The sequence below is a fragment of the Hypanus sabinus genome, chromosome 26 (genome assembly GCF_030144855.1).
Source record: "Hypanus sabinus isolate sHypSab1 chromosome 26, sHypSab1.hap1, whole genome shotgun sequence".
Classification (NCBI taxonomy): domain Eukaryota; kingdom Metazoa; phylum Chordata; class Chondrichthyes; order Myliobatiformes; family Dasyatidae; genus Hypanus; species Hypanus sabinus.
Window position 1 is genome coordinate 15,092,191 of NC_082731.1, and position 24,637 is coordinate 15,116,827.

General features: G+C 41.9%; 2 protein-coding genes and 1 long non-coding RNA gene across 5 annotated transcripts in view; 2 read left to right on the forward strand and 1 right to left on the reverse strand.

Annotated features, from left to right (window-relative positions):
* LOC132381670 (uncharacterized) overlaps positions 1-10,175 on the forward strand; it is a 33,045-nt gene extending 22,870 nt beyond the window's left edge. The window contains exons 2-3 of the long non-coding RNA XR_009508107.1: positions 7,817-8,814; positions 9,311-10,175. This is a non-coding gene — a long non-coding RNA (uncharacterized LOC132381670). The remainder of the gene's footprint in view (positions 1-7,816; positions 8,815-9,310) is intronic.
* LOC132381585 (zinc finger protein 420-like) overlaps positions 1-24,637 on the forward strand; it is a 96,531-nt gene that overhangs the window by 48,056 nt on the left and 23,838 nt on the right. The gene's annotated exons all lie outside the window — the stretch shown is intronic.
* Positions 1-24,637, reverse strand: part of LOC132381593 (gastrula zinc finger protein XlCGF26.1-like) — a 44,602-nt gene that overhangs the window by 8,019 nt on the left and 11,946 nt on the right. Inside the window, exon 2 of one of the 3 annotated variants that reach the window (XM_059951090.1) lies at positions 16,810-18,700. In XM_059951090.1, the coding sequence (XP_059807073.1) occupies positions 16,810-18,700 (1,891 nt within the window). Of the gene's footprint in view, positions 1-16,482; positions 18,701-24,637 lie in introns of those variants that run through there. The other 2 variants (XM_059951089.1, XM_059951088.1) reach the window with 2 other exon arrangements.

Here is a 24,637-nt window from a genome sequence, read left to right on the forward strand (position 1 = left end):
CAACATATGTCTCTCTAAAATCCTAATATACTCCTCAGAGTCAATGGTACCTTCACATACATGCAACTCACCCATGGCGTGGGCACTGATGCACCCCCATACCATCACAGATGCTGGCTTTTGCACCTTTCGCTGATAACAATCAGGATGGTCGTTTTCATCTTTGGCACGGAGAACTCCGAAAACTAGCTAAAATGTGGATTCATCTGACCACAGCACACGGTTCCACAGTCTTTCGGTCCATCTGAGTTGAGCTCGGGCCCAGGGAACTCACCGGCATTTCTGCATAGAGTTGATGTATGGCTTCTTCCTTGCGTAATACAGTTTCAAGTTGCATTTCTGGATGCAGCAACGGACTGTGTTAAGTGACAATGGTTTTCCGAAGTACTCCCGAGCCCAATTGGCTATAATTGTCACAGTAGCATGACGGTTTCTTCGGCAGTGCCGCTGAGGGCTCGAAGATCATGCGCATTCAACAGTGGTTTCTGACCTTGCCCTGAGATGTCTCTGAATTCTCTGAATCTTTTCACAATATTATGTACTGTAGATGTTGAAAGACCTAAATTCTGTGCAATCTTGCATTGGGAAATGTTCCTTTTGAACTGACTAACAATTCTCTCACGAATTTTGGCACAAAGGGGTGAGCCACGACCCATCCTTGCTTGCAAAGACTGAGCCTTTGATGGACGCTACTTTTATACCCAGTCATGATACCTCACCTGCTACCAATTAACCTGCTTAATGTGGAGTCTTCCAAACCGGTGTTACTTGAATATTCTGTGCACTTTTCAATCTTATTTTAACTCTGTCCCAACTTTTGTTGAGTGTGTTGCAGCCATCAAATTCTAAATTTTTGTAAATTTACAAAATACAATTAAGTTGGTCAGTAAAACTATTGAAAATCTTTTCTTTGTACTTTTGTCAGATAAATAAAGGTTCACGTGAATTAACATATCACAGATTTTTGTTTTTATTGCATTTTGGAAAATATCCCAACTTTTCTGGAAATGGGGTTTGTATATTTGGACCTTCACAAGGCCTTTGACAAGGTTTCACACGTGAGGCTGCTTACCAAGTTAAGAGCCCATGGTATTACAGGAAAAGTTAGTAACCTGGTTAGAGTATTGGCTGATTGGTAGGAGGTAGCGAGTTGGAATAAAAGGCTCCTTGTCTGGTTGACTGCCAGTGACTAGTGGTGTTCCGCAGGGTTCGGTGTTGGGACCGCTTCTTTTTATGCTGTATAGTAGTGGTCGCCAACCTTTTTAAGCCCAGGATCCCCTACCTCGGCCTTAGTGAAAGGCAAGATCGACCTACTAAATTGTTTCGACAAACGCGTGTGCACCGGGAAGAAGGGACCGGAAGTGGAGCCCAGCAGCCCCGGCTTTCTGTAGCGGGAGTGTTGCTATATTACCATTATCTTAATTGGTATTACTTACTTTTATAATGCTCACATTACAACACCTTTAATTCTATGTTTCATTATTTAATTTTATTTCAACATGAAAAATAAATGAATAAAAATTGACTGTTGCACTCAGTGAGATAACTGGGGCTGAATACTTTCTGTTAGTTCCCTGAAATTTGGCTCATAAATACAGACAGCCAGTCTGAGACGGTCAGTGAGGTGTCTGTCAGTAAGACAGCTCCTGTACTTAGATTTCATAATTTTCATCTGTTGCAGCACGGCGCCCTCCTGACAGACTGAATACTTGAATGGACAGTTTCCTTTGTTGGACTGAATGCTGAACCTGCCACGTTTTTCAGGTGTTTTGTATTGGTAAACTGTTACTGAGACACTAGTATAAGTTTCAGAGGTATTCAAGCTAAAGACACCCACTGTTTTGTCTCCCGGTTCTTTTACATTTGAGGAATGTTGGAATTTAAAGGGGAAGAAGTGTTGTAATGTGAGCATTATAAAGGTAGTGTGCTGTCTTTACGACAGTTATTTAGTTTATAATATTTTCGCTTAGTAATTCATTCAATAGTATTTTCTAGTTAGAATTAGAAGTGTTTAAAGTGTATTCATTGCATGTAAAATATATCGGCATGCGATGACGTCACATCCGGTTTCGCCGCGTCTTGTGGGAAAACACCGGTTTGAAATTAGCGCGAGGGTGGGGGCTTTCCACGAGGCTCACCTGAGCAGAAGCAGTTTTGCAGGCATGAGAAATCACAGTGAGAGCAACGCTGTAAGTTAATAGATAATCGATATATTGAACTAAGATGTTAATGCTGATCCTGTTAGAGGTAACGACGGTAGATAATGTTTATGCTTTCGTTAGTTAAAGAGTCGCGGATAGTTTGCATGGAAGTGTATTTAAAGTAGTCAATGGAGCAGGTAAACTCTCCCTGTATACTGCACCTTAGTGTAATGTAGTTATAGTCACCTTTGCAAGTATTTACACTTGAAATGTGATATTAAGGAAGGAACAAATACTGTATCAATCTTGTATTGTTTTATCAACAGTTTTCACCATATGTTAATGTGAAGAGTGAACAGTAAATGGTTAATCTTACTGCGATCTGGTTTGCATTGGCTGTGGTTTATCCGGACGTTAAATTCGGCGTTTCGTTACACCCGAAGGAGAACGTTACAGTGAAAAAGCGGCATTATCAGGTGTTTCAAGTGCTGCAATGTCAGCTCAATCCAGCATCAAGTCGACGCCGCCCAGCGACAAGGGCAGTAAACCGACATCAAGTAAGCCCACCCAGGCGTTATCAGGTGTTCCAAGTGCTGCAATGTCAGCTCGATCCGGGATCAAGTCGATGGCGCCCAGCGACAAGGGCAGTAGAACGACATCAAGTAAGTCCACACAGGCAAGAGCCAAGGCAGAAGCCGCCAAGGTGCGACTGCATTACGCCAAACAAGAGGCAGTTTTGAAAATGAAACTGGCCACCAAAGAAGCCGAAAGGGCCGCCAGACAAAGAGAAGAGGCTGCCAGAGAAGCCGAAATCCAGAAAGAAAGGGCCGCCAGAGAAGCCGAAGAGGCTGCCAGACAAAGAGAAGAGGCTGCCAGACAAAGAGAAGAGGCCGCCAGAGAAGCCGAAACCCAGTTGGAAATGACAAAAATATCGACAGAGTTGCATGTGCTGCAGCTAGAAGGAGAAGGAGAAGCTGCCAGGGTGGAAGCAGAGTACATAGAAGAAGCTGAAGGGTCGCGTGATCTGACCGAAACAAGTTCTGCTTTGGAAAGGACCAGACTGGAACGCACGAGCGACTATGTACAATATCAAGCAGACAGGCAGGCTCGTCTCCCCTCTCCATACCTATTCGATAACTTCCCCAGCTACGAGGAAGAGAATTTACCCTCGCGGCCCCGCGATGAAGTCAAGAATGAAAGAGCTGACAACCGATATACTTTGACACCAAAGTTACAAAGTTCGATGCGAAGAGACGCGGAGGTTGAATCCAGGATGGCAAATTCCATGAGAAACGTGCGTTCTCAGTCATATAGGCGCCAACGTACTTCTCCAGCCCGCATGCCGCTTGCAGCCGATCCCACGCTGCAGTATTTAGCACGACGGGATCTCGTCACTTCGGGACTGTACCAGTTTGACGATAAACCCGAAAATTACCGTGCTTGGCTCTCCACATTCACCAACGTGATTGACGGGGTCCAGCTCAGTGCAACCCAAAGGTTGGACCTTATGGCGAAATGGCTGGGGAAAGAATCACGCGACCAGGTGAGACGCATGCGTTCAGTGTACATCAACAAACCTGAGCTAGCCTTAAGCGAAGCGTGGGAGAGACTTTGGGAGAGATATGGGGCCCCCGACATTATTGAAGCGGCGCTATATCGACGTCTGGAAAACTTTCCTAAGGTGTCAGCCAAAGATCACTTTAAGTTAAGAGAATTCGGAGATTTACTCATGGAGATCCAAGGCGCCAAAGAAGATGGCTATTCAGCTGGTCTAGTATTCCTAGATACTCCATCCGGGATTAGACCAATTGTGGACAAACTTCCATTTGGGCTGCAGGACAAGTGGCTGACTGTTGCCTCAGAGTACAAGGAAGACCACGATGGTCGATTTCCTCCCTTTAAGCACCTCACTAGGTTTGTGTGCAAGGAGGCGAAGAGGCGAAACGACCCTAGCCTTGTAGGTCCAGGAAGCAGTTCGATTTACACCAAGCCAGGCAGATCCGTTTCGAATGTTTTCAACATTGATAAACCCGTGTCAGTGCTCAAGACCGAAGCCCTTACGACTAACAACGACCCTGGCAAGTATTGTCCATTGCATAACAAACCTCACCCCCTGAAAGCATGCAGAATGTTTAGGGAAAAACCTCTTGAAGAGAGGACGGCTCTTCTCAAGGAGAAAAGAATATGTTTTAGATGCTGTTCCTCAACCTCTCACCTCGCCAGAGAGTGTACGATCGCCGTGAAGTGTCAGGAATGTGACAGCCCAGATCACGTCGAGGCCATGCATCCCGACCTGTCACCGCAAACCGAGAGTGCTCCTTCACCCCCACAACAGGACGGCGGGGAGGGAGAGGCTCACTCTAGGTCAATAGCTGTCAGCACGAACTGTACAGAAGTTTGCGGTCAAGCTCAGTCAAGTCGTTCTTGCTCCAAGATCTGCCTCACTAAGGTGTACCCTAAAGGAGCCAAAGACAAGGCCATCAAAGCCTATGTGATTCTGGACGATCAGAGCAATCGTTCACTAGTCAGTCCAGAGTTCTTTAAATTGTTCAACATTGAGAGTGAGCGGTTCCCATACTACCTCAAAACTTGCTCAGGCAACATGGAAACCCAAGGAAGGAAGGCAGAAGGCATCCAGATCGAGTCCCTGGATGGTAAAGTCGTCATCTGTCTCCCTCCGCTCTTAGAGTGCAATGAAATCATGAATAACCGCGCTGGGATCCCGACACCAAGTGCGGTGCTACACCAGCCGCATCTCCACCACATCGCCAAACACATCCCAGAACTGGATCCGAAAGCGGAAATACTCCTGCTATTAGGAAGAGATGTTATCCAGGTACACAAGGTTAGGCAGCAGATCAATGGACCACTCAACGCCCCCTTCGCGCAACGTCTGGATCTGGGCTGGGTGGTGATAGGAGAGGTGTGTCTCGGTGACGTACACAAACCGATGGTTAACACACTCAAGACCAATGTGCTAGAGAGTGGCCGCCATTCAATCTTTCAACCCTGCCCGAGTGTCCCGTGCATCAAAGAAGCACAACAAGACATTACCAAGCGTAAAGTAACCGACGAGACGCTAGGTCAGTCAGTTTTCGTTCAAACCGAGCACGGAAACAAACTTGCACAATCAGCTCAAGATACCATTTCTTTAAAACCCAAAGACACCAAGGTCTTCAGAGATGAAGCAAATAATGGGGTTGCCCCATTGCCAATCAGAGAACCACGCCAGCGCTCACCAGATAACAAAGAGCAGGCAGTCAAACGGTTCACGTCCTTACGGAAAACCTGGAAAAGGAAACCTGAGATACAGCAACGCACCCGATTGGCCCACGAGGTACTGTGCACCCTAATGGCAGAGGTCACAGCCATTATAAACGCACAATCATTCCTACCTGTGTCTTCTGACCCAGAAAACCCCTTTATACTTTCGCCATCAACGCTCCTTACGCAGAAGGCAGGAGCACCTCCGCCACCAGGAGACTTTTCAGACAAAAAGCAATGGAGACAAGTCCAGGCTCTGGCAAATCAGTTCTGGCCTCGCTGGAGACAAAAATATCTACCTTTGTTGCAACAGAGACAAAAGTGGACAGAACCCCGAAGGAATCTTCAAGTTGAAGACTTAGTCCTGCTCAGGGACAAGCAAGCCACCCGCAACAGCTGGCCAATGGCCAGAATCACTGTTACATTCCCTAGCGGGGATGGACATGTCAGGAAGATCGAATTGAAGACTACCGACCAAGGCGATGTGAAAATTTACCAAGGGCCAGTTACAGAAGTTATTCTACTTCTACCCAATGACTGATTAAGAGACTAAGTTTTGTACTCTGCTCATTGTGACCTTACGAAGGTCAAGCGGGGAGTGTGCTGTCTTTACGACAGTTATTTAGTTTATAATATTTTCGCTTAGTAATTCATTCAATAGTATTTTCTAGTTAGAATTAGAAGTGTTTAAAGTGTATTCATTGCATGTAAAATATATCGGCATGCGATGACGTCACATCCGGTTTCGCCGCGTCTTGTGGGAAAACACCGGTTTGAAATTAGCGCGAGGGTGGGGGCTTTCCACGAGGCTCACCTGAGCAGAAGCAGTTTTGCAGGCATGAGAAATCACAGTGAGAGCAACGCTGTAAGTTAATAGATAATCGATATATTGAACTAAGATGTTAATGCTGATCCTGTTAGAGGTAACGACGGTAGATAATGTTTATGCTTTCGTTAGTTAAAGAGTCGCGGATAGTTTGCATGGAAGTGTATTTAAAGTAGTCAATGGAGCAGGTAAACTCTCCCTGTATACTGCACCTTAGTGTAATGTAGTTATAGTCACCTTTGCAAGTATTTACACTTGAAATGTGAAATTAAGGAAGGAACAAATACTGTATCAATCTTGTATTGTTTTATCAACAGTTTTCACCATATGTTAATGTGAAGAGTGAACAGTAAATGGTTAATCTTACTGCGATCTGGTTTGCATTGGCTGTGGTTTATCCGGACGTTAAATTCGGCGTTTCGTTACACCCGAAGGAGAACGTTACAGGTAGGTTGATGCCGATAGGATAATGGTGATGTAGTGGTGCTCCTGTTGCAGAGAGCTGTTTGTGGGGAGAGGTTGTTTCCAGGTTGCCTGGTTTTGCTTCCAGTCTTTTCTGCCCGCTGCACATTTTTCACTTTTTTTCAGAATCTACTGGGAAAGTCTCAAAGATCAACTGGTCTATTGCGATCGACTGGTTGGTGACCACTATTGTATAGGAATGATTTAAATGTTGGAATAGACGGCTGGCTTTGTTGCCAAGTTTGCAGATGATACGAAGATTGGTGGAGGGGCAGGCAGTGCTGAGGGAAAAGGTAGGCTGCAGTAGGACTTAGACAAATTAGGAGAACGGGCAAGAAAGTAGCGAATGAAATACAATGTTGGAAATAGCACGGTCATGCACTTTGGTAGAAGAGATAAATATGCGGACTATTTTGTAAACGGGGAGAAAATCCAAAAACCTGAGATGCAGAGGGACCTGGGAGTCCTTGTGCAGGACACCCTGATGGTTAACTTGCAGTTGAGTCAGGGGTGAGGAAGGCAAATGCCATGTTAGCATTCATTTCAAGGAGAATGGAATACAAGAGCAAGGATGAGGCTTTATAAGGCCCCGGTGAGGCCTCACCTTGAGTATTGCAAACAGTTTTGGGCCCCTCATCTTAGAAAAGATGTGCTGGCATTGGAGAAGGTTCACAAGGATGATTCCAGGGATGAAAGGGTTATCATATGAAGAACGCCTGATGGCTGTGGGTCTGTCCTCGCTGGAATTCAGAAGGCTGAGGGGAGACCTCATTGAAACCTTTCAAATGTTGAAAGGCCTGGACAGAGTAGATGTGGAAAGGATGTTTCCCATGGTGGGGGAGTCTAGGACAAGAGAGTTGTTGGGTGTATTGGCATCAAAGGGTACAGGGAGAAGGCCGGGAACTGGGGTTGAGGAGGAGAAAAAATCTGATCAGCCAGACTCAATGGGCCAGAGGGCCTAATTCTGTTCAGGGTTTAGGGTTAGTGAGATATGGGCATTGGAAACATTGCAATTTGCAGGCTGCCAAGTACAACCCTCACTGATTTGAACTGATACAAACAATGCAGTTCACTGTATATTTCAACGGGCATGTGACAAATAAAACTAATCTTTATATTACAGGAGGTGCTGACTCAAGAAGGTAAAATCTATCATCAAAGATCTCCACAACCCTGGTCATGCCATCTTCCCGCAGCTACCATTAAACAGGAGGAACAGAATCCTAAAGTCCACACAGCCATGTTCAAGAACAGCAATTTCCCTTCAACAATTCAGTCCTAGGCCAACCTTCATCACTGCATCATTACAGCAACAGTATGGCCTCTGGTGAATCCCACTGTTAATTGTCATTTTCTTTTCCGTTCAACAATTACCTACTTGTATTTTATATAAATACTTTTATCCCAGTAATTACTTACTATGATCCCTCGTGCCTATAGTATGCCTCCACATGGCTATACAAAGTGTATCTAGAAGCTTTGTACTGTATTAAGTAAGTGCTTTTTATTGGTTGATTTTTACCTGCAGTATTGACTAAGTGCTTTCTAATTATTATTTTTACATTATAATGGAATATTTCTTATCTCTATGTGTATAGCTGTTTCTTTTGGTTAGGTGTCACATTCTTGAATCTTAGCTATCCCTGTTACTGTCTGTTCAGTTTCCTTCTGTTTTATGAACTCTTAATAAAACAATCATGAACAACAAGTTTTATGTCTCTAAGACAACAGGGGAATTTTTAAGTGCACAACAAAAGTGATAAGAATTTCCTCCCTTCCTCTGTTGTCTGAGGGAACCCCAATCAAGAATGGCCTAGTACAAGAACTTACGGATGTGAACAACTGCCAGCAGAAGTTGTATTAAAATGTAAACTCCACTCAAAACGACTACAATGCAAAGCTGAGGAAATTCATTCACAGGTGAAATTACAACACAGGCAGCACAGGACGCTGATCAAGTACCAAAAACAGTGAACCCGAAAATTGGAGTTACGAAAACAAAGTTAAAGTCTGTATCACAGATGAACCTGCAAGATATCCGACGGGAAAACTGGTTCCAGATGGAGGATTGTGGGAAAGTAAATGGTGATGGAGTATGGGGATATGGCAAGTCATTGACTGGTAGGCCCAACTACATTACTTCCTGACCTAGCAGCACAGCAGATACACTCCATAGGACACGCTGGAGTGCGAAGTCCATCAGCAGATTCAAAGTTCAGGACACAAGCTCGACAAATGTTTGAAAGATGCATGACGTACCAGAAATTAAATCCTGGAGCAGTGGAAAGCTACCACAATTACACGCACCTGTCCCATATGGTCAATTTTTACACTTAAGAAGTGAACAACATTTCTTTACCAAAGTGTCAGGGTACTCAGATGTGCTGCCAGCAGTAGACAGGCTTTCAAGCTGGGTGGAAGCTATTCAAGCAAGGAGAGCTACTGACACACACACACACACACACACACACACAGCCAGAACTCTGATTAAGGACTACACTTCTAGATGGAGATTAACATGCCACTTTGACTCTGACCAAGGAACTCATTTCACTGGAAATGTTAGTCAAGCACTATGTCGACTGATGGACATTGAACGGTCTTTCCATTTCCACAGCTCCCAGAGCCATCAGGACAAGTCGAACAAATGAACGGACGCACTAAACAACAAACGAGAAAGTACCACGGTCAGCGGCTTTTCCCATGGTCTTGTGCAGAGGAACCCAAACAAGAAAACTAAACTAAGTCCATACGAGGTGGTAGCAGGACTAGGAGCCCTCAAACTCAGAGAGGGTGACACACACACTATGGCAGGCTGTCCAGTCTGCTTCTCAACAGGTTTCTGCCACTTGGGAAGAACCAACAGGAGGCCACACCCTGATACCTGGTGAGTGGGTCCTGATAACATACCCAATTTGGCTGATCATACCCGTAAAGAAGCAGCTGAGACACATGAATCTGATGGATGGGATTTCTTTGATTGGATTCATTCGAGTCTCAAAAGCTGGGATTACTCAATATTACAAATCATAGTATTCATAGTAGGCCTTTCCATAACTTACATCTTTTTTTTCTTGTTTAAAGGCAACTCTTAACAGAATAGGTCTAACTCGTGTAAATGTGCCTACTAATCTGCCTAAACATGACATAATCTTATGAATAATTTGAAGTAAACTTTCTGATATTTCATAATTTAAGCTTTTTGATTATTTATACGTAGCGTAGATAACAAGTATTTTTTGCCTCTTTCAGGTGTAATAATTCTAAACATGTGATTTAGAATTAAAGCTGGGATTGTTGGATCTGACTTTTTAATTGTCATTTTCCTTGCAGTTCAACGTGCTTGTATTTTATATAAATACTTATATAAAACTATCTGCTTACTATCATTGCTGGTGGCTATAGTGTATAAGATGGCTATACAAAGTATAATGCTGGAAGCTTTGTACGGCATTAAGTGAATGTTTTTTTCATTGGTTAATTTTTACTGCAGTATTGTCTAAGTTCTTTCTAATTGGATTATTAGTATCTAGATTAGAATGGATTTTTTCATCTCTATTGGTATAAAGTAACTGTTTTGTGCTAGGTACCATATCTTGAATCAGTGACAGTATCCCTGTTACTGTCTGTTCACGTTCCATCTGTTCCATCAACTCTTAATAAAATCACCTTGAAGCAACAAGTTTTATGCCTTGTTCCTGATTTCTTAAAGAATCTCAGATTAAAACACCAAAATCCATCACCACGCAGATCATTTTGAACTACAAGAGACCAAACTATTTTTTTGCTGTAATTATGTAATTTGCTTGTAATAATGTAATTTGCTTGTAATAACTCGTGTACACTTTATGATAAATTGGCCTATTCACTTCAAGGTTTGTTGCTTTGTGTGGTCAGAGATGGTCTTCTGCCCACCACTATTGAAATTCCTGGTTATATGAGTCATCATCACCTTCCTGTCAGCTCGAACCAGTCTGGCCATTCTCCTCTGACCTCTCTCATTAACAAGGTGTTTTTGTCCACAACAGCTGATCACTGGATCTTTTTTTTTGTTCTTCTCAACATTCTCTGTAAATTCTAGACACTGTTGCCTATGAAAATCCCAGGATATCATCAGTTTCTGAGATATTCAAACCACACTAAAAATCTTTCCACCAAGTCACTTAGATCACATTCCTTGCCAATATGTATGTTTGATCTGTCTTGACCATGTCTGCATGCGTTTACACATTGAGTTGACACCATTTGATTGGCTGACTAGATATTTGCATTAATTATGTGTACAGGTGTACCTAAAAGTGGCCACTATGTGTATATTAACAATTTGGATGAGAATGTTGCTGGCTCACTTAGTAAGCATGCAGTTGACACCAAATTGAAGAAGTATGATGGATTTTGTGAAGCTAAGACAGGGCAGGACTTGCACAGAGAATGTGGAGCATTAGACAGAGAGACTTCAGAGTGTGTATATAGAGTCATAGAGCATCACAGCACAGACACAGGCCCTTCAGCCTATATTTGTGCCAAACTATCAGTTTGCCTAGACCCGTCACCTGCATTTGAACCATAGCCCTCCATACCCTTCCACTTCCCCAGAGCTCCCTTCAATGTTGCATTCAAACCCACATCCACTACTTCCGCCGGCTGCTCCCATTCCACACTCTCACTACCCTCCAAGCGAAGATCCCCCTCAAGTTCCCCTTTCTCCCTCCAGTTCTACAGTTCCTTCAAAGTGGCAATGAGAAAAGGTGCCAAAGAAGAAGCCTAACTCCGTCAGGTGGGGCACTGAGTACAAAACCTGGGACAAGAAGGTACAGCTGCACAAAACCATACTGGAAATATTGTGTAGTCCTGGTTGCCATGCCCAGGAAAAAGATGATTGAGATGGAAAGGTGCAGAAAAGATTCAGGAGCTGGCTGCCAGGTTTGGAGGGCTTGAGTATTATGAAGTGTGGAATGAAAGCAGCTGAGGGATGGCTTTATGGAAATTTATAAACCCACAAGGGGTGGAGATGAGGTGGATATTCACAGAGTTTTCCTGAAATAGTACAGCACCGGTGTAAAATGAGAAGGGAAAAGTGCAGAACAGTAATTGGATTGTAACTCTCGCATACACTGAGGTACAGTGGAAAACTTCAGCTTGCATGCCATCGCACTTGCAAGACATGTTTCTATTTAAACAGAGAGTGGAGAGTATATGCAGTGAGTTTCAGAGACAGTTATGGTGGTGAAGCTGGACACAGTGATAGTTCATTTTGGATAGGTGAAGTTAGAAGGATATGGGCCAAATGCCCTTGGATCAGGAGTTGGACCAAAGGGCCTGTTTCATGCTGTTTAACTCTCTGACACAAGCTAGGCTGCAATATTTTAATTGCACACAAGTGAGACTTCAAAAGGAGCATTCAAACTTTTGAACAATTTCTGAATACCAGACTTGACAGAAGTATTATGGATCTAGAGATTTGTTATCGGAATTCAGGATGAGGGGAGACATGATAGAGGTATACAAGATATTAAGAGGAACAGAGTGGACAGCTAGTGCCTCTTCCCCAGGGCACCACTGCTCAATACATGAGGACATGGCTTTAAGGTAAGGGGTGGGAAGTTCAAGGGGGATATTAGAGGAAGGTTTTTTAGTCAGAGAGTAGTCAGTGCGAGGAATGCACTGCCTGAGTCAGTAGTGGAGGCAAATACACTAGTGAAATTTAAGGGACTACTAGACAGGTATATGGAGGAGTTTAAGGTGGGGGGGGTTATATGGGTGGCAGGGTTTAAGGGTCAGCACAACACTGTGGGCCAAAGGGCCTGTACTGTGCTGTACTATTCTACGTCATCTAAACATACCGTTGAAAATATTCTTCAATGAGCAAAGAAGTGCTTGGGAATATTTAATATGGGAGTTCAAACGGTCAATGGGGTATCATACAATTTTCCAGATGGACTGTTCACATTGGAAGAGAATTATTAAGCAGGTGGGAGTTTATCACCTCAGTCATTTATGTTCTAGTTGTGTGCTTTTTTATTCATTGTGCAACGGTAATGGAGCAGATTCGTGACGTTATTGCAGTTTGGAGCATTTGAGTTAAATTCTGACATCATCTACGGAATGCATGTGTGTTCTCCAGGTGCTCTGGTTTCCTCCCACAGTCCAAAGATTACCATTTAATAGGCGAATTGGTCACCATACATTGTCCTGTGATTAGGCCAGGGTAAATCAGGGGTTACTAGGATCTATTGCATGCGGTATCTCCCTAAATAAATAACATTGGGCAAAATGCTTCACAGGAGCGAGAAACTGCGCGCCAATACACCAGCCGTGCGTCTGGAACCGGCCTGCCCGACTCCCCATGGAGAAAAAAACCAGGAAATCGCTCTATTCCGGGCGGGGGTGCGAGCCGGTTTCCGAAGCTCGGACCCACTCTGCCTGAGTGGAGGGAGACAGGCCCGATTTAACGCCCATTCACCACAAACTCCTACCTCCCGCCGATCCACCGGGCGTCCGTCCCCAACCGGCCGCCCGCCAGTGTTTCTGACACAACTTCCGGGTTTCGGCGCACGCGCACAGGGGTCCAACCCATATCAACGGCGGGTTCTGGGCTGCGCGGATTTGTGGGTAAAGAAGATGCCATAGTTACGCTCTGTATGTATTATCTGAGCTTTACCTCGACAGCTGACGTCTAGTAAATTGTTCACGCGGGCAACGAGGCAACCAATTAAACACAGCAAGCTCCCATGGACAGTAAAGTGAAAACATACGTGAAAATCAAAATACATGCAGTCAAATTCGAGTTTACTGTCACCTGCAAACGATCAAAGTAAAATTCATTATCAGAGTACATACATGTCACCACATACAATCCTGAGATTCTTTTTCTGTGAACATACTTAGCAAATCTATAGAACAGTATGTGTAAACAGAGTCAATGGCCAACCAACTGTGCAACTGCAAATATAAATAAGTAGCAATGAATAACAAGCATGAAATAACAAGATAAAGAATCCTTAAAGTGAGACTATTGGTTGTGGGGCCACCAAACATAGAATGAGTGTAGTTATTCTTAGTTCAAGAGCCTGATGTTTGAGGAGTAGTAAATGTTCTTGGACCTGGTGGTGTGATTCCTAAGGTACCTGTACCTTCTACCTGATGGCAGCAGTGAGAAAAGAGCATGGCCTGGGTGGGGAGGATCTTTGATGATTGATGCTGCTTTTCTGCATCAACGTTTCATGCAGATGTGCTCAATAGTTGGGAGTGTTTTATCCATGATGTACTGGGCCAAACCCACTACATTTTGTAGGATTTTCCACTCAAAGTCATTGGTGTTCCCATATCAGGCTGTAATGTAGCCAGTCAGCACACATCTATGGAAGTTTGCCAAATTTTCAAGACATGCTGGATCTCTGTAGATTCCTGAGGAAGTAGAGGCATTGTTGTGCTCTCTAGAGTAGTAGAATACGTGCAGAAGTGCAATGCACTACTTCAGTATAGCAACACTGTGATCACACTGATCACTTTGCACAACAAAGGGCTTGTAATGTTTGTTCTAATTGTGTTCCTGATTGTAAATGCCTGTGTATAGTTCACGTATAATTTGTGCTTTTCTTTGAGAATGCTGCTTATCAGATGCTTCATGCCTCTGAGAGTCAGTTTCCATTGCACTTGCACTTGCACTTACATATACACTCTCTGGCCACTATTAGTTTCAGGAGTGGAACCCAGCTGCTTGAGCCTATCCACTTCAAGGATCAAAGTTTAGTATATTCAAAGAAGCTCTTCTGCACACACTAATGTAATGCATGGTTAGTTTAGTTATTGTCACCTTCCTGTCAGCTTGAACTAGTCCAGCCATTCTCCACTGACCTTTCTCTTTAACAAGGCTTTTTTGCCCACAAAACTGCCGCTCACTGAATGCTCTTTTTATTTGTTTCAGGCAACATTCCCAGTGAATGCTATACAGTACTGTGTGTGAAAATCCAGCATTATCAACTGTTTCTGATATGCTCAAACACCTAGTCTGGCACCAGCACTCATTCCAGCATCAAAGTCACTTCGATCACATTCCTTGCCCATTCTAATATTTGGTCTGTGCAACTAAACCTTTTGACCGTGCTTTTATGCTTTTAGTTGCTGCAACATGTTTGGCTGATTAGTTATTTGCATTAATGAGCATTCAGTGTATATTAACGTTCCTGGCTCACTTTAAAAGATTCAGTGGTGGGAAGGTTATTGAAGCAAATTCTGAGAGCTGCATTTGGACAGGCAAAGACAGGTCAGCGTGGTATTCCACAGATGAAATCATGCCTCGTGAATTGAAATGAATTTTTTGAAAAGGTGATCAAGAGGATTGATAAGGGCAGGCTAGAAGATGTTGTCTGCATACTACAAAAGAAGTAATGACAGGTTTACATGGCCACGATTGGCAGTCTAAACTGGAAGGTGAGATAATATGGGATAAGCGGTGAGTAACAAAATGAATGCAAAATTGGCTTGGTGGAAGGGGACGGTCTGTGCTAGTTGTTTTACAGATTGGAGACCTGTGACTAGTTAGTGCTGATTACAGCTGGGTCTGCTAATGTTTGCCATATACAGTACATCAAGAGTTTGGATGAGAATGTTGTTGGCTTCCTTAGTAGATTTGCAGTTGACACTAATTTGATGACATGGTGGAGAGGAGGGTATCCAGAACTAGCGGGCACAGCCTAACTATCGACCGGCGGCCTTTTAGAACAGAGGTAAGGAGGAATTTTTTTTTAGCCTGAGAGCAGCGAATCTGTGGAATGCCCTGTCACATACTGTGGTGGAGGTCAAGTCCGTTGGTACATTTAAAGTGGAAGTTGATTGGTGAGAGCATCAAAGGATATGGCAAGAAGGCAAGTATAGGGGTTGAGTGGGATCCAGAATCAGCTATGATGGAATGGTGGAGGAGACTGGATGGGCTGAATGGCCTGATTCTGCTTCCATGTCTGATGGTCTAAGATGCACAAAATACTGGAGGAACTCAGCAGATCAGGCAGCATCTGAGGAAAAGAGTAAACAGCTGATGTTTCGGGCTGAGACCCTTCATCAGGAGGTAAAATTCATCTGAAGATAAAATTGAAATTGTATTTCCTTTACTAAGGCGAAACAAATTTTACAAGACGAAGCAGTGAGTTACGGAAAATGAATAGGAAGCAGTTAATTGAATGGGTGTTGGAGCACTGGGAGGCAGAGGGAACAGGTCCAGGATAAAGATGTTCAACCAAAGAGACCTGGACGACAAGAGGCAGAGTGGATGGAAGAAAGTGAAGGTGGGAAGGTTGTATTAGAGACTGAATGCTCAATATTACAGTAAACACAAAGTACACTGCAGATGCTGTGGTCAAATCAAGACATACAAAAGCTGGATGAACTCAGCAGGTCGGGCAGCATCCATTGAAAGGAGCAGTCAACGTTTCGGGCCGAGACCCTTCATCAGGACTAAAGAAGGAGGGGGGCAGGGGTCCTATAACGAAGGTGGGGGGAGGGTGGAAGGTGCCAGGTGAAAAACCAATCAGAGGAAAGATCAAGGGGTGGGGGAGGAGAAGCAGGGAGGGGATAGGCAGAAGAGGTGAAGAAGGAATGTAAGGGGAAAGCACTGTGGGTAGTAGAAGAAGGCAGAATCATGAGAGAGGTGATAGGCAGCTGGAAGAGGAGGCAGAGTGAAAGTGGAATGGGGGAAGGGAATTACCGGAAGTTGGAGAATTCGATGTTCATACCAAGGGGCTGGAAACTACCCAGACTCCTCAATTAAATTATCCTTTAAATATCAAATATGCGGGAAACAGAGAGGGTGTTAAAGTTCAAGGTGATTTATTCAGCATTTGTCAAGAACATTAAACTCCAATCATGGGCTGTAAACATTATCAGAAAGAACCCAGACCAGGACAATGTCCATGGTCAAATCCTGGAGAATTCAGCTCCCGCAGTCACTCGTTGACTCACTGGTGAATCTGCAGACTGGATGACCTACTGACCCCTTCCCACACTTTGTCAAGAGAATGGCATGACCCTCGTCTGAAGTTGGTGATTCCACAGACTGGATTGTTTGGTGAACCCCTTCCCACACACAGGAGAGATGAATAATTATTCTGTAGTGTGAACTCGCTGATGATTCTGCAGACTGGATTGTTGGGTGAACCCCTTCCCACACTCAGGGCAGGTGAATGGTTTCTCCCCAGTGTGAACTCGCTGATGATTCTGCAGACTGGATTGCTGGGTGAATCCCTTCCCACACTCAGAGCAGGTGAACGGCTTCTCCCCCGTGTGAACTCGCCGATGGTTCTGCAGATTGGTTGGGTGGGTGAATCCCTTCCCGCACTCCGAGCAGGTGAACGGTCTCTCCCCAGTGTGAACCCGCTGGTGTGTTTTTAGGTTGAACGACTTGGTGAATCCTTTCCCACACTCAGAGCACGTGAATAACTTCTCCCCAGTGTGAATACGTTGATGGTTCTGCAGACTGGCTGCATGGGTGAATCCCTTCCCACACTCAGAGCAGGTGAATGGTTTCTCTGCAGTATGAACTCTCTGGTGTGTTTTTAGGTTATATGACTCGGTGAATACTTTCTGACACTCAGAACAGGTGAACGGCCTCTCTCCAGTGTGAACTCGCTGAAGATCCATTAACTTGCCAGACTGCGTGAATCCCTTCCCACACTCAGAGCATGCAAATGGCTTTTCTCCAGTGTGAACTCGCTGGTGTATCAGCAGGTTGCCTGACCGAATGAAACCCTTCCCACACTCAGCACACGTGAACGGCTTCTCCCCCGTGCGCACTCGCTGATGATTCTGCAGACTGGCTGGGTGGGTGAATCCTTTCCCAGACTCAGAACAGGTGAACGGCTTCTCCCCAGTGTGGACTCGCTGATGGTTCTGCAGACCGGATTGTTGGGTAAACCCCTTCCCACATTCCGAGCATTTGAACGGCTTTTCCCCAGTGTGAATACGTTGATGATTCTGCAGACTAGCTGAGTGGGAGAATCCCTTCCCACACTCAGAGCAGGTGAACGGTCTCTCCCCAGTGTGAACTCGCTGGTGCTCCATTAATTTGCTAGACCGTGTGAATCCCTTCCCACACTCTGAGCAGGTGAACGGCCTCTCCCCCGTGTGAATGCGTTGGTGTATCAGCAGGTTTTCTGACCGAATGAATGCTTTCCCACACTCGGAGCATGTGAACGGCTTCTCCCCAGTGTGAATTTGCTGATGATTCTGCAGGCTAGTTGGGAAGGTGAATCCCTTCCCACACTCAGAGCAGGTGAACGGCTTCTCCCCAGTGTGAAGCCGCTGGTGTGTTTTCAGGTTGGATAACTGGGTGAATCGTTTCCCACATTCCGAGCATTTGAATGGTTTCTCCCCCGTGTGAACTCGCTGATGATTCCGCAGACTGGTTGGGTGCGTGAATCCCTTCCCACACTCAGGGCAGGCGAACGGCTTCTCCCCAGTGTGAACACGCTGATGTATTTTTAGGTTGAACGACTGAGTGAATCCTTTCCCGCACACCGAGCAGGTGAATGGCCTCTCGCCAGTGTGAACTCGCCGGTGTATCAGCAAATCAGATGACTGAATGAATCCCTTCCCACACTCTGAGCAGGTGAACGGCTTCTCCCCTGTGTGAACTCGCTGGTGTGTTTTTAGGCTGAAAGACTGTGTGAATCCTTTCCCACACACAGGACAGGTGAACGGCTTCTCCCCAGTGTGGCTTCGGCGGTGAGTCTCCAGGTGGGAAGGAGAAACAAATCTCTTCCCACAGTCCTCACACTTCCACGGTTTCTCCCCAGAGTGACTGATCTGGTCACTTGTCAGTGTGGATGCTTGACTGAAGTCCTGCTCACACTCAGAATACGTTGGCCATTTCTCCCCACGGTCGGTGGAACTTTCTGCTTCCACGTACAAAGTCTGCGGATGTTCAGAACCCGGCGGATTGAGTGACTCTTGCAGGCTGCGATCTGTTGTTTGGTTTGAGCTTCCCGTCAGTGAATCCTCCATTACTGACAACCTGTGAAATTAATTTAAATAGAGTGTGAGAGAGAAAGGCAAGTTCTGAAATTTAGACAACTGTGTCCACATCAGAGTGAAGTGATGCTGAAACTAGCAGACCATTATAATACATGTACCACCAAACTCAAGGTGTTATAAGACTAAAAAGTAATTTATTTAGGTATACAGGCCCTTAGGCCCAAAAATCACTGATTTAACCATAACCTAATCACAGGACCAAATAACCTACCAACAAGAATGCCACTGGAAAGTGAGAGGAAACCCATGAGTTTACATGGAGAAACACTCAAAATTACTTACAGGTGACGTTGGAATTGAACTGTGAACTCTGATGGCCCGAGCTGTGCTAACTGTGATGCTACCATGCCACTCACTCTCTGGTGTCTTAAGTTGGACTCCTGACCTCACAGAACTTTGATATGATCTTGCACGTTATTGTTTACCTGCACTGCTCTTTTGTTGTAGTTGTTAAACACTTCGTAATTGCATTTCATTTTCATTTTTAGAATCTTTTTATTGGTACATAATTTTCCACAGCTATAAAATGATACAAAACTTCAACAAATTGATATGTGTACAATTAATAAAGCTGAAGAAAAAAAGAGCTGATCGTAATATATGAAAATGAAAAAAAAATTTTATATAAGAGAAAGGAGGGAAAAAAGTACCCCAACTAAGAAAAAACCCCACTAACTACAAACAAAAAGGGAATTAAACCCCATTAGGAATCAACCCCGGAGCAATACGTCTTACCATCATCAACCGCCAATTCGTGTTTATATAGAATAAGATTGGAAGGGAACCATATAAAATAATTCAAATTAAATGATAATATTTGGCAAAAAATCGATTCGGGGATCAAAAGTTCTACTTCTAATTTTTTCCAAACTGAGACGTAACATTACTTGAGAAAACCAGTCAATTAATGTAGGGACAGAGGTATTTTTCCATTTTAATAAAATAGTCCTTCTTACCAATAATGTAACAAGTGCAATTACATGTTGATCTGAAGATGAAATACCCTGAATATGATGCGGAACTATTCCAAATAGAACAGTCAGTCTATTAGGTTGTAAATTAATTATCAGAGTTTTAGAAATTGTAGAAAATAAAGATTTCCAGAATGATTTTAATGAAGAACATGACCAGAACATGTGACAAAGTAGCTACTTCAGTTTTACATCTATTGCAGTAGTTGTCTGTACTAGGAAATATTTTAGATAGTCTCTCCTTTGTTAAATAATAACGGTGAACAAATTAAACAGTGAATGGCACATATAGAAGAAGAATTTACGTTTTTCAAAATTCGAACCCAATCTTCATCAACAATGGTCATATTAAGTTCTCTCTCCCAATCTTGTTTAATCTTTAGTGAGAGGTTCTCTTTTTGTAATAAAAATAAATCATAGATTCTATTAATGGAACCTCTCACTAAAGGATTCAACTTCAAAATGATATCCAACAAATCAGATTCTTGCAAATATGGAAACTTAGATAAATATTGTTATAAAAAATGTCTAACCTGAAGATATTGCAGAAACCGTGTATGAGCGAGAGAATATTTATTAATTAACTCTTCAAAAGTCATCAATCAACCATCACAAAATAAATCTGTAAAAGAATGGATCCCTTTATTTCTCCATAGGAGAAAAATGGGATCGGTTATTGAAGGTTTAAATAAAAAGTTTCGATATAAAGAACAAGACATCTTAAGTTGTTTAAGATTTTTAAAAATTGTGAAACTGAAACCAAATCCATAAGGACTGTTTAATAACAGGGTAAAGATTTAAATTCGGAATCTTAAAGAGCTGTAAAGATAATGGAGCTCCTAATATTGAAGTTAAATGTAATTGTTTAACAGCTTTTAATTCCAAATCAACCCAAACTGGTTTTTATAGCCAATATAGCCAAAAGCATAATTGTCAGATATTAACAGCCCAATAATACAGTCTTAAATTAGGAAGTGTAAGTCCACCATCTTTTTTTTAGGTTTTTGTAAATGATACTTAATAATTCTTGGTCTCTTATTGTTCCAAATAAAGGAAGAAATAAGACAGCCAATTTGATCAAAAAATTTTTTAGTTAAAAAAATAGGTATATTTTGGAAAATATATAAAAATCTAGGTAAAATCACCATTTTCACAGCATGGATGCGACCTATTACAGAGAGAGTAAGTGGATTCCATCTAGAAAATAGTTGTTTCATGGAGTCCATTAAAAGAACTATATTAGCTTTATAAGATCTTTATATTTTTTAGTAATTATAATACCTAAATATTTAAAAGAATTAACAATTCTAAACGGAATATAATTATATATAAAAACAGGGGCATTTAATGGAAATAATTCACTTTTATTCAAGTTAAGTTTATATCCTGAAAATTTACCAAAATCTTTTAGTGTTTCCAAAAGATTAGGAATTGATTCCTCAGGATTCGAAATAAAAACCAACAGATCATCTGCATAAAGAGAAATCTTATGCATGGTTCCATTCATAGAGATACCACGAATATTTTTGGCTTCACGTAGTGTTATGGCCAAAAACTACAATACAAGATTAAATAATAAAGGACTTAATGGACATCCCTGTCTGGTACCTCGTGAAAGTGAAAAAAAAATGAGGACCTGAAATTATTAGTAATAACGGTGGCAATAGGATTCTTATAAATCATTTGAATCCACCTATTGAAATTATTACCAAAACCAAATTTTTCTAGTACTTCAAAACAAATATGGCCACTTCACTCTATCAAATGCCTTTTCTGCGTCGAGAGAGATAACACATTGGGGTTGCTTAGATAATGGTGAATATATGATGTTCATCAATCTCCGAACATTAGAGAAAGAGTAATGGCCTTTAATAAAGCCCGCTTGATCCATAGAGATGATTTTAGTTATAACATTTTCCAAGTGGTTAGCCATTATCTTAGAGAGAATTTTTGCATCCACATTTGATAGCGAAATAGGTCTATACGATGAACATTCAGTAGGATCTTTATCTTTCTTAAGGATTAAGGAAATAGATGCTTCAATAAAGGTAAACTACCCTTCTCAAAGGATTCATGAAATATTTCCAAAAGATACAGAGAAAGTAATCCTTCAAATTTTTTTGTAAAATCCTACTGAATAACCATCAAGTCCAGGAGCTTTACCTGATTGCATTAATAGAATAGCTTTCTGAATTTCATGCTCGGTAATTGGAGTATCAAGCATCTTTTGATCTTCAACAGAAATTTGAAGAAATTTAATCTTATGTAAAAAAATGCCTTCATTTTGGAGGAATCTGCAGGAAATTGAGATCTATAAAGATCAGAGTAAAAATCTTGAAAAATATCATTTATGTCCTCATAGTTACTTGCTATATCTCCTTAATTTTTATGAATCTTTAAAATTTGCCTTTTAGCTCTACCTGCTCTTAATTAGGAAGCTAAGAGCTTATTATGTTTATCCCCAAAAATATAAAATTGACTTTTCAATTTAAGCAAATATCCTTCAATAGGATATGTTAATAATAAATTATATTATGATTGTAATTCTACTCTTCTTTTAAATGAAACAACATTTGGAGAGATTGCATTAATGTTATCTAATTCTTTAATTTGTTTAGAGATTTTATCTAATTCCATTCTTGTTTGTTTCTTCAGTTTAGCTATATACGAAATAATCTGACCACTTAAATAGGGTTTTAATGTATCCCAGATTACTAACTTTGAGACGTTTCCTGTATTATTAAAGAGAAAAAACTCTTTTATCTGAGTTTCAATAAACTCAACAAATTCTGAACTTTGTAACAAGTGTTCCGGAAAACGCCAAAATGGTCTGGTAGAAGCAACATCTTTCAGTTCAAATATTAGGTTTAAAGGAGCATGATCAGAGATAACAATTGCATCATACTCACATTTCTGAACTTTACATAGAAGTCGAGGGTTGACTATAAAATAGTCAATTCTTGAATATTTGTTATGAACATGTGAGAAAAAAAGAGTATTCTCTATCACTAGGATGTATATGCCTCCAAACTTCAATTAAGCCATAATCAATTAATAAGTGATGCAGAACGGTTAGGAAGTTGATGCTTAGATGATGACTTATCCATTAAAGGATTTAAACAAGTATTAAAATTACCACCCATTAATAATATATATTCATTTAAATCAGGTAATACAGCAAAGTCAGCTTTAAAAAAGACACAACACACACACAATGCTGGTGGAACACAGCAGGCCAGGCAGCATCTATAGGGAGAAGCACTGTCGACGTTAACAACAACACACACAAAATGCTGGTGGAACACAGCAGGCCAGGCAGCATCTATAGGGAGAAGCACTGTCAACATTAACAACAACACACACAAAATGCTGGTGGAACACAGCAGGCCAGGCAGCATCTATAGGGAGAAGCGCTGTCGACGTTTCGGTCCGAGACCCTTCGTCAGGACTAACTGAAAGGAAAGATAGTAAGAGATTTGAAAGCAGTGGGGGGAGGGGGAAATGCAAAATGATAGGAGAAGACCGGAGGGGGTGGGGTGAAGCTGAGAGCTGGAAAGGTGATTGGCAAAAGTGATACAGAGCTGGAGAAGGAAAAGGATCATGGGACGGGAGGCCTCAGGATCAACATTTGGTCCATAAATATTAACCAAAACTGTTTTCCTATTATAAATTATTCCTTTAACAATAGAAAATGTACCATTAGTATCGGCTATAATATCCTCCTGATTAAAAGCGATATTGGAATCAATAAAAATAGAAACACCTCTAATTTTACTCTGAGAGTTTGCATGAAACTGAGGATCCTTCCAAGATTTAAAAAATCGACTTTTATCACATAACCTGATATGCATCGCTTGAGCAAAGATTATGTTAGGTTGGAATCGGTTAATAATTTTAAATGTTTTCTTACACTTAATAGGATGGTTTCAACCATGGACATTCCAACTTAAAACATTTAACTGTCTAGATATCATCATGAGACTTTGTATCTAAAAAGAGTAATTAGACGCATGTCAGGATAAGGTAGTCGAACATGGCGGAGATGAACAACAATAATAATAATTTGTGTATGCTCCGGGATTCCATAATGGGGATAAAACAAGAAAAAAAGGGAAAAAAAACATCCAAACTACACAGCCCAGAAATAAGTCAATAATGATCGACGCAAGCCCCAAGTAAGGCATAGAAAGCAAAAATAAACTCCACCTACCTAAATATATTTAAAAAAATGAAAAAAAAGTCATCTCTGTCTCCCTCTACCGAACATAAAACTCGTTACAGTCGACGTGTATCTCAATATAATTAAGTTGGAAGGAACACTGTTTTTTTTTGTAAAACAAAACGACCTTCAATTTTGAGTGTAACCTTCATAATATTAGATAAGGGAAGAAAAACACATCCAAAACAATTCTTGAAATATTTGCACAAAAGAAAAGCAAACTCCATCTTTAAATTATCCAAACTATCTTTGAAACGTAAGGAAATCCAAATAATTACTTAAAAGATCTTTACAAAAGCATACGGAACAAAAATAAACAATTAGTTAATTTAAATGCTGCAGAGAAAATAAACTAGATGGCTCAAAATTATCTATAGTCTTTCAATAGTTCTCCTGCTATGTCTTCTGAGGTTAAAACCATCCAAACCAGTCTTTTTCAGAGATAAAAATATATTTTAAGGTAAAGACTTTCTATTACCATCAAATCTTCCAATTTCATCACTGCTTACGTCGCGAGACAATCAAACTGTTGTAAATCATTCAAACTTCAGGCTTCAGAGTCGTCAAGCAAAGAGTTAATAAAACGCAATGCTTTGGCTGGGTCATCAAAAATATGAGCCCCAGAATTTTTGACAAAAAGCCTTAATTTAGCTGGATATCGAAGCGATGGAAAGAGCTTTTTTGGTAAACTAATCTCAGGGCCGAGGCAAATCCCGCAGTCTTCTTA